This window comes from Podarcis pityusensis (assembly GCF_964106645.2).
Source record: "Podarcis pityusensis genome assembly, chromosome: 4".
Taxonomy (NCBI): domain Eukaryota; kingdom Metazoa; phylum Chordata; class Lepidosauria; order Squamata; family Lacertidae; genus Podarcis; species Podarcis pityusensis.
In genome coordinates, this window is record NC_138027.1 from 40,646,565 (window position 1) to 40,657,088 (window position 10,524).

The 10,524-nt window shown below is 40.3% G+C and overlaps 1 protein-coding gene across 1 annotated transcript in view; it reads left to right on the plus strand.

Moving 5' to 3' along the window:
* CRYBG3 (crystallin beta-gamma domain containing 3) overlaps window positions 1–10,284 on the plus strand; it is a 63,830-nt gene extending 53,546 nt beyond the window's left edge. The window contains exons 18-22 of the mRNA XM_081001476.1: window positions 2,164–2,303; window positions 3,415–3,538; window positions 3,825–3,983; window positions 5,231–5,390; window positions 7,210–10,284. Coding sequence (XP_080857602.1) covers window positions 2,164–2,303; window positions 3,415–3,538; window positions 3,825–3,983; window positions 5,231–5,390; window positions 7,210–7,298 — 672 coding nt within the window. The 3' untranslated portion in view covers window positions 7,299–10,284. The remainder of the gene's footprint in view (window positions 1–2,163; window positions 2,304–3,414; window positions 3,539–3,824; window positions 3,984–5,230; window positions 5,391–7,209) is intronic.
* Window positions 10,285–10,524: the final 240 nt, after the last annotated feature.

Consider the following 10,524-nt stretch of genomic DNA (forward strand, 5'->3'; position numbering starts at 1 on the left):
CTGCAGGAAGCTCCTGCAGCCAATCGGAAGCCGTGTCGGATGTTCAGGTTCCAAAGAACATTCTAAAACTGGAAGAATCACTTCCGGTTTTCGATTGTTCGAGAGCCAGAACGTTTGACTCCCAAGGCATTTGAAAACCAAGGTACGACTGTAATGTTGCTCATCCCATATGAAGAGTCCAGTTGGATCAGTCCAAAGGCTTCTCTAGTACAGCATCCTATTCCCACAGTGGCCAAGAGAAGCCCATAACCAGGACATAAGTCCAATAGCCCTCTCCCTTTCATGAGCCTAGCAACTAGTATTCAGAAGTATACTTAGTCCATCCCTGATGGCTGTTTGTTTATTTTATGAAGTGCTGATTAATTGATTATGCTTATCAGTACAACCAGCTTTTATTTGGTTTGTGTTGCCAACAGAATCTAAGGTCACTTTTTTAAGTTGTTTTAGTTGGATTTTTATTTTATTTTAAATCTGGCTAGAATTGAAAGTAAACACAAAATGATATAACAAAAGATATGTGATATTAAGCTTACATATTCATAATTACTAGAAGCTGCCACATTAACAATTGTTGATATAGCTTTGACAATTTCTCAGTCCTTAATATAGTTGCACTAGGAAAAAATAAAAGGATAGTTTTGAGGAAGACTGTGTGGTCCAACTCCAATTCTTTGATTCTATGAAAGTCTGTCATGTAGGTCAGAGTTAAATAGAATGTTATCTGTGGAACTTTGTCACCTGAGCAGAAAATAATGGCCAGAGCTGCTGTTGTGCCTTTGGCAGAAGTGTAATGAGCAGGGATTAGCAGGAGAAGCTTTTCATGGGATAGCAATGATTGTTGTTGTTGTTTAGTCGTTTAGTCGTGTCCGACTCTTTGTGACCCCATGGACCAGAGCACGCCAGGCACTCCTATCTTCCACTGCCTTCCGCAGTTTGGTCAAACTCATGTTGGTAGCTTCGAGAACACTGTCCAACCATCTCGTCCTCTGTCGTCCCCTTCTCCTTGTGCCCTCCATCTTTCCCAACATCACAGTCTTTTCCAGGGAGTCTTCTCTTCTCATGAGGCGGCCAAAGTATTGGAGCCTCAGCTTCAGAATCTGTCCTTCGAGTGAGCACTCAGGGCTGGTACCTCCTAATGAGTGCTAATCAATTAGGAGTTGAAAGTGCAGAAACAATGGCCAGTTTAAAAATTGCCAACCCTAATTGTTTGACAATTCCACTCATGATGTTCATTGGGGCTTACTCCTAGGTAGGTGTGCCTAGGACTGTTCCACAATCTCTGTTGTTGCTGACAATGTTGTTGTTGTTCATCCAAGTTTACCAACAATTTTGAAAACTGTTCTGATCCTCTAGGCCAGGCTTCCTCAACCTCAGCCCTTCAGATGTTTTTGGCCTACAACTCCCATGATCCCTAGCTAGCAGGACCAGTGGTCAGGAATGATGGGAATTCTAGTCTCAAAACATCTGGAGGGCCAAAGTTGAGGAGGCCTTCTCTAGGCTGTGCCATTGTTTGGCTATCTTCTACTTTCAGATTTTTCAAATCCTTTTTCTCTGCTAGCCTTAAAATGATCCAGCAATCATGGACACAGTTTGAATAAGTTGAAGATGTTCATGTTTTGAGCTCTAGTGGGGGTTCAGGGCTCTGCCACTATGGAATTCCTGACTATGTTCATGTAAACCATGGGGCGGGTGGAAGCTACCACTGGCAGTAGACAGCATATTCACCCCCCCCCAAAAAAACACACACAAGTGTTTCAGAGGCCAGGGAAGAGATAGAACTGGACCAACCAAGGGTGTGCTGTGTCCTAAGCTTGTCCAGCTTCTGGCAGGAAGCCAAATCTGGGCTTCTCTGCTGTAGTAGTCTGGACCTGGCATAGCAGAAAGGTGGTTTCCCCACCTGCCCCCCTCCCCCACCTTAAGCCCTGGCCATCATGAGTTGTGGGGCCCCAAATGCAGTTGTTCTGCCACTCTATTAAGCCTCGCTGCTGGCTTCTAACAGTTTGCAATGTTCCTTAACTTGATTTGTTCAGAAGCTAAATGTGCAGTGATACCTGTCCCTGGAGGGAGTTGTCACCTTGCAAGTAGAGACACTAGCGAAATGGGGAACTACCTTCACAGCGACATTTGCTGTGCAGATGTTACCAGCTTTTCTCTTTTCTGTAGGTTTTTGCCGAGCCTTTGATCAGCCTTTTCGCTTTGGAGAATTGCGAAGGCAGAGAGCTGCACTTGCAAGAAGCAGTCGGTTCAATTCTGAATAAGGATCTTCATTTTCTTACCCAGTCTGTGTGGGTGAAAAGTGGACTGTAAGTATCACTTTATTCTACAGAGTAGAAGTCCTAACATTGCACAAGCAGGATGACACTGTTGAGTGTCATCTAGTATTTCCATAAGAAGTAACTGCATGGAATACTGTATTAATCCAAGTGCTTTTTGGGGATACACACACAAGTAGTGAAATGTTTAGTCTTGCAGCACTTTATTTTGTAATGGCAGAAGTGAAGATCAGAGGAACTATTTGCTAACATGTTTCAAGCAGGACAGAACAAGCAAAAAATGCAAGAATAAATGGCTGCCTTAGATAAAAGCATTTAACTTGCAAAACAGGAATCACACAGCCAGCCTTGTTTTAGAATAGGTAGAGGAGGAGAAAAATGAAAACCTGCTATATAATAAATTTCAGGTTTCCAACAACTATGATGCAATGTCTGTTGTAAAATAAACGTCGCTCTTTAAACAACATAAGGCAATATTCTGCCTTGAAAATACCCTTAGAAGTTACAAGTATAGGCTACAATGCCATATTACTCATCCAAGGTATTTTTAAATGATGGAAAGGGGGAGTGCTCCATGAAGAAGAAAGCAAAAGTCTGCTAGGCTGCAACAACTAAGAGAGATTATCACTGGGGGAATATTCTGGGGGAATATTTTTTTAGGATTGAATTAGAACTGAAATTAAAGTTGATTTGAATTTCTTCTGCCCATTCCCTTTTCCTTCCCCTATGATAGGGAGACATGTTAGAAAGATCTCTGGAGAAATGCCAACTTCCTGCCCAGAGCTGTTAAAATAACCAGAATCCTATCTGAATGGGAGGGTGATACTCCTTTGTGAACATCTGATGTGGTAGTTTGGTCTCTGTTTCATTATAGTCAAAGTTGGCAAAGGCTGTTTGCTGTCTTTCCTCACATAGGCTAATCAGATGTTTGGGTCCAATCTTGTACATGTCTATTTGGAAGTAGGTTTCGCTAAGATATGCATAGAATTGAAGCCTTAATGGCTTACAACTCAACATCTAGTATAATGTGATCATGCGAAGCATGAGTATATTTTCAGTTAAAAACACTTTACTGCATATTTTTGTCTAGTTGAAATTTTACCGCATTAACATAGTTAATTCACATTCTGTTTTGAACTAGATGGATAGCATATGAAGGATGCAGTTTCTTAGGGAAGCAACTTCTCCTTGAACCCAGCAAGATTTCGAACTGGACTCAGTTTAGTGGCTGGAAAGTAATTGGCTCCCTTCGTCCTGTAAAGCAGGTACCAGTTACAAAATCTGTTTCTTCTCACAGAATACATGCATCTTTTTAAAATGTTGATCCTACATTCGGCAAAGGTAGGGAGTTCTTTTCTGCTGAATGGAACCTAAACCATGTCCAATTCTAGTATTCATTTAGTTGTGGAAGTACATTACCATTTTTATGCATGCGGTATGCAAATAGAGGTTGTATGTTTACATCAGAAGGAAAAATGTATTTGTGCAGATTTATAACAGAGATACATACCTGTCCCTGAAGTGTGTGGTAATTATTCTTTTCTGTTTCAGCCAGCAGCGTACTTCAGAATAAAGAACCAATCCCTAGACAAATACCTGACAGTTGCTGGGAATCTAATGGATGCAAGAGCTGCATCATTATGTCTTTCCCCATTAAATGGCAAGACTACTCAGATCTGGCGCTACTGTTCTGGACTTCTCAAGTCCAAGGTACTTTGCTAGCAGCTGAAACGGCAATGTCATCATCCTCAATTTTGTCTGTTTATAAAGCCCGGCCATTTCTTCTTCTGTGCAAGTAGGGACCAGGGTAATGCAATGGGCAGTGGAAACACTTTAGGTGCTTAGGAAAGCTAGCTAACCCTTCCTGCCTTTTCCCTCTCACAAGTCCATAGCTTGCTTCTTCAACAGCCCAGGTTCCAAATTCAAGTTTCCATTGCATCCACAAATTAATGTTTCTAATTCATATGAATAAGGCTTTGAAACTGCAAACTTTTCAGGGTGAAATGAGGTAATGTATTTTAAAAGCAAACAGCACACTGTGTCAGAAAAATAAGGGTTTTGTTTTTTTTAATAGCAGCCTTCATGGGAGAACAATTATTTTGACTCCTGTATCATTTTCAAGTTCAAATGCATTAGCTCTGCATGTGATACATTTCCTTGCATGAATGTCTCCCTGGGAGAAGAACCTCTCTAAAAGGTTACTTTAGTGTGTGTTTTATCATTGGAGTGTGCTAATTTGTACCAGACTTCTCAGACCACCTTTATCATGCATCTGTAAAAAAACTGAGTAAGGAAAACCATGCCTTCTAGCAAGCACACTACTAAAGATGCAATTGCTACATTTTGCTTTATGGTTAGGCCAAACCTGCCGTAATCCCCTCCTTTTTTAAAAGTTTCCTTCTTGGCAATTGTCCTCAGTTATGTATGTTGAATTTGATAGCACTGAGATCACTGTCTCCGTTTGTTCAACGCTTAGAATCTACTCCAGGTCCTGGGCACCATTTCGTTCCAATTGCCTTAATACAACTAGTCACAGATAGACCTGTGTCTGTAGAACAGGGATGGGGAACCAGATGATTTCCAGATGTTGCTGGAGACCCATGTTCCTCTGCCCCAGTCAACATGATGGGCGTTAGGAGTCCAGCAACATCTGGAGGACCACAGGTTCCCAACCCCTGCTATCGAGCATACGCATGCCTAACAATGAACTTTGGCCTGTTGCACCAGTCCTTTTTTTACTCTTCATACCGTGCTTTAAACTGTCTACTAAAAACAGTGATACCCTGTACTCGGTGAATCAGTTGTTTATTTTGGTGGTATGATGGATCCAGCCTTCTTGTTGCTGGAGACTATATTCCTGCTATTGTACTTTTCTGTAGGGCATATATCCGTTAGAAATATGTAAATATTAGAGCCCACCAAGGCAATGAACAAATTCTTTCCCCCAATTTATCTAGGTTAATGATGCTTGCCTTGATGTCATTGGAGGCAGAGATGTTCCTGGAGCTAAAGTCGCATTGTGGGTAGAGCATGGGAAGGCAAGACAGAAGTGGCTGCTCAACAGAGATGGGACCATCAGCTCATACCTCAGTGACCAACTGGTTCTCGATATCAAAGGTAGACTTTAGCTATTGTTTTATATGCCCCTTTAATTTGGTACAAAAATACAAGTCTTCACACAATTGTCTCCTCACTCCCCTTTTAAGGCTCTTAAACTAGATTTAGGTCATGTCAAGCTTACCTGGAATAACTTAGAAAGTGGACATAGTGAGCTCTTCTGCACACTGAGGTCACAAATGCATTTAGTCCATCTAAATAGCAATATCCTTAGATCTTTTCGCAACTGAAGTCAAAAGGCTTCATCGTCAAAACCACATTGGATACTCAAATCATGAAAATCATGCCTCCTAGGAAGTATTTCACCAGAAGTAATTGCTTCATTTAGCTTTAAGCTTAGTAATGCTCGAAGTTCCTTGGTCCGCTTTCTGAATAGGCTGGCCCTTGTCAGTATCAGACTTGATTGTCCAAATAATGTTTATAATTGTCCAACTTAAGAGCAGGGTAGAACTACGCAATGAATGTTATTTGTAGGGGATCATGACAAAAATCCAAAGAGGTGAAAGCACTTCAAGTTAAAGGGTATGTGCCAGAGATAGTGACACCATGTATAGGTGTTTATCCACTGATGCTAGAAGCCTATAAGCCAGAACAAGCAAGCTGTAGTGCTTGGTTTTAAAGGAAAGCATAGTGGAATGGAGAGAACCAGTGGCACACTATCTCTGGGTACAAACGCTGTAGGAAAGCCAGGGGAGGGTTAACTGGAGGTGGTGACACTGCGAAAATAAGATGCTGCGCTAGATTAGATGAGCCTTTGGTCTGATCCAGCAGGACTCTTTGTTTTTTGTCTTGCCAATAACAATGGAATCTAAAAGAATATTACTTTGCTATGCTAGCAGCAGCAGCTGCAGTTTCCATAAGCATGCAGTGAAACCAAATCAAAGATTCATGTGTTTATAAACAATGATAAAACACACATTGAATTTGGATAATCCATTTAGCTACAATGATCATATTTTGCTTAGCTTTTGGGGGGGCGGGGGGAATACTCTGCAGTGCTGCCTTATAGAGCCAAACTTGGCCCTCCAGCTGTTTTGGGACTACAACTCCCATCATCCCTAGCTAACAGGACCAGGGGTCAGGGATGATGGGAATTGTACTCCCAAAACAGCAGGAGGCGAAGTTTGGCCATCCCTGTTATAAAGTATGCCATTTCTGCCTGACTTTGAGGTCAAATTTTTCATGTCTGTCAGTATTTGCGTTCCAAACTGCCATGCATACATTAGGATCTCTGCTTAAGAATACAATTACCGGCTCTTAATAACAGGGCCAGGGCATCAACAGAGTCTGGACAGACCCAGGCGTCACTGCAGCTTTAATACAACCACTTGTTCGCAGAATCATAAAGAAAACCTTTATAGATAGCAGCTCTTTGCACACTGGAAAGTTATCCTACATAAGCTAGAAAAACAGAAAAAATATAAGGCCAAAAAAAATTAAATTGCCTGAAATATACTGTGCAGGACTAAGTAATTCTGGATCACGTGTATATATTGTCACCATCTTGCTTCCAGTTTAGTTTGAAACAGGATTTTCTAATGAAAAGAATTTTTAAAACAGTTTTTAGGTGTTAACATTTTACAAGTACAGTGGTACCTCAGGTTACATATGCTTCAGGTTACAGACTCCGCTAACCCAGAAATAGTGCTTCAGGTTAAGAACAGTTTCAGGTTAAGTACGGACCTCCGGAACGAATTAAGTACTTAACCCGAGGTACCACTGTACTGCACATTTAGTGCAATGGAAAAAAATAGGCTTATAAATAATCAATAATGAATTGACCTAAACTATTGACCTTCTCAAATGTCTCTTATTTTAGGAGGATATTATTATGACAGGAGCCACATTGTTGTAAACCAGCTCGACACCAGCAAATGCACACAGATATGGGACTTCGAAATATTGTGAGTGTGTCTCACTCCACTATAAAGGCATTTTAAACTCTGAACAAATGTGGGATGAAAACACTGTTGAACAAACTACTGAAGTCACACAGCACTGGAGCGTGCCTGACTCTGCTAGCCAGGGAATCCAAAACTGTCACATGTTTTAAGTGGCAATGGAATGCTGAATCTTATATTGTCTTCTTTACCCTTGTGAACAGATATACAACATAAGAGCAATGGCATATTCAGCAGAGTCCTATTAAGCAATAATGCTACAGTGGTGATTATGCAAACATTCTCTACTTGCTAATTATATGTTTTTTACCCCCTTTTCCTTATCATGTGAGAGCTAAAAAACAACAAAACTTTGAGCTGAAATGCATCTCCTACAGTTTTAAGCTACAAGTAGAAGCTTTTTGATTATTGCACTGTTTCCTCATATCTAGATATATCTCACTTTTGAAAAATTGAGTGTTTTGCCTCAGGTAAGTTTCATCATTGTAACTCAAAATGGCGATAAAACAAATGCTTTGAGAACTGTATATGAAAAGACAGTTTATTTAATGTTAAGCTTAGTGCTAATTCTCCATTCTCAGTAGTATTTTATTGTAGAGGAGAATTTATGTAAGAGATCTAGTGACTAGTTTAGACTATTCACTAGCAGCTTGGTAATGCACAGAGCATTGTCACAGAGAAATATTGGCAATGATTCAGATTTTGTATAGAAAACTTTCTGCTGTTGTTCCAGTCTACCCACTGTAGCCACAATTCCAGCCAGTTAAAAATCAATGGGATTTAAAAGTGTTTAACTAGGGAGATTAAAGTATATGATTGGTTTTTGCAGTGATTAACTTTGGCTGGATTGTGCCCTGGTTTTTTTCCCCTTCCACTTATGAGTTATTAAAATCAGAACGCCAAAAGCGTTTGATAAACTTAACATAGCTCTAAGCCTTAGCGTAGTTCATCCACTAGAGAACAAGTCAACACCACACATTCAGCTGTTTTCTGGAAAGTTGCACCAGCACTATTTGTACCACTTTACATATGCAAATTGTTGTGTGTTTTTTTTTAAAAAAAACCCTTTCCAAAAATACGGAAAACCTAAGTGTAAAAGGATATGAAAATTCCAGTTGAAGATAAATTCAGACTTGGGGCTCTGCTTCTGCCTATCCTGCAAGAACCTTTCCACTTTCATCTTTGCTCTTAGTTTTAAACTCAAACTTAAATTGGAATTGTGCAAAACAATGTCTGAGTTTAAAACTAAATTTGCAGTCTAATACAGTTGTTCACTCCAGTGTATCTGGAGCCCCTAGTAATTAAAATCCTTCTGACTGGCTGCTTTGGCAGGAAATGAGGAGCCACAGGGACTGAATTTAGCAGAATTTTAACCACTTTTAAAGGGCTTGAGGTATGCAACCTCTTATGTTAATAAATGAAAATGGTGGCCACATGTTCAGGGCCTGTTTGCACATGTAGCTTTCCATGCAACTGTGTTATGCACCTGGAAGCTGGATCAGTTCGTTATTTCTTTGTACCTTAATGTATTTTTTGGAAACAATTGAACATCAAGCTTGAATAGCTAAAACCAAACAGTGTAAGACTAGATTTCTCATATTTGCTATAGCTGCACAGTTAAGGAAAAAGTAAAAACTTTGGGGGGAAACCTCTATTTTTATAATGAAGATATGGCATTCTTAATATATTAACATCTACCTAAGGGCTTGAGCCACAACTCTGCTGCATTGTGCCATCAACCACATGCATTCTGGAGACACAACTGACCTTGCCACATCTCCTGTCACTGGTTGCAGAAGCAGCAGAGGCACCCTGGGCCGCAAACTGTTGCAGTAGCTCACACCAGTAACAGCAGCCTTGATTGGCTCTTGCACAACCTCTACCAGCAGTTCAGTCTTCGTATCCTAAAAAAACCTAGTTTTTCTAGAACCAAGGGAGCTATGCAAGGTGAAATGCTGCATATGTGTGTGTGCACTGCATCCTAATAAGCACTTTAGATTGTAAAATAAATAATACACCTACTTTTTCATTTTTTACGTCACTAGGATCTTTAAATATATTTTCATCTGAAGCACTTATTTAATAGATGGAATTTGTGTATGCTAAAATCAAACAATTCTGAAACTACATTTAATACTTTTTTAAAAAAGTGCTCTCAAGACGATGTAAAATCCAGTCAACCTCAAATAAGATGCTCTCATTTGGTGTATCGGTGTTATGTAACTATGACTACAATAAAAAACCCACTTAGTGGGAGTAAGCCTGATTCAACAGGAATCTAAGTAAGCGTGAATGGAGTTGCACTCTTAAGCGCAGCAGACTTTTAGGATACAGTCGTATTTTGGAAGCCGAATGCCTTGCCAGTTGAACGTTTTGGCTCCTGAACGCCGCAAACCCAGAAGTGAGTGTTCCGGTTTGTGAACATGCTTTGGAAGCCGAATGTCTAACGTGGCTTACGATTGCATGCAGAAAGCTCCTGCAGCCAATCAGAAGCCGTGCCTTGGTTACCGAACGGATTCCGTTTGGCTTCTAAGGTACGTCTGTATTTGCTCTAGTCCCACCACAGGCACAGCTCCCAAAAGTGAAGGACTTACAGACTGGTGCTTTGAAAGACCAGTAACTTTATTAGACATGGTGGTACTGGGGACCAAATCAGCTCTATTGCACCTGTGGGACTATTTCTATCCACAAGGCTTGTACCCACAGAGACACAATACTTGAGCTGTAGAGTTTAGAGGGTCATTCTGACTGGAATGTACGTGTGTATATTTAATGTATATAAAGTGTTAAAGGATAGAAGGGGTGGATTGCCTTTATCCTGTTCATGGTATATTTATCGCAAACTGCAATAATATTTTTTTAATGATGCAAGGGAGAATTCCCCCCCCCCAAACCAGAATGCCAGTTATCACATTTTGTCCAAAAGTGACCTTATATATAGTGTATATAGTTGACATTTCTCTGTGCTATTGGATTAAAAATACTTCAAAATAGTATCAGCAGTTTTATTTTCGTTACACGAGATTTGTTTTCCAAATATCAATTCAAACCTTCATTATATAAAGGTAGCTTTAAGCTACCTTGTGGTGCCAAGCCATTACAAGGAAACTTGCATGATAAATACAAGATCACAGTATTTAAGAAAAAACACTGTCACCCTAAATTGTAAAGGACAGCAGCAGACAAAAACAATAGAAGAGACAATGCTTTGCATTTGGGGGTGAGGGGGGCAA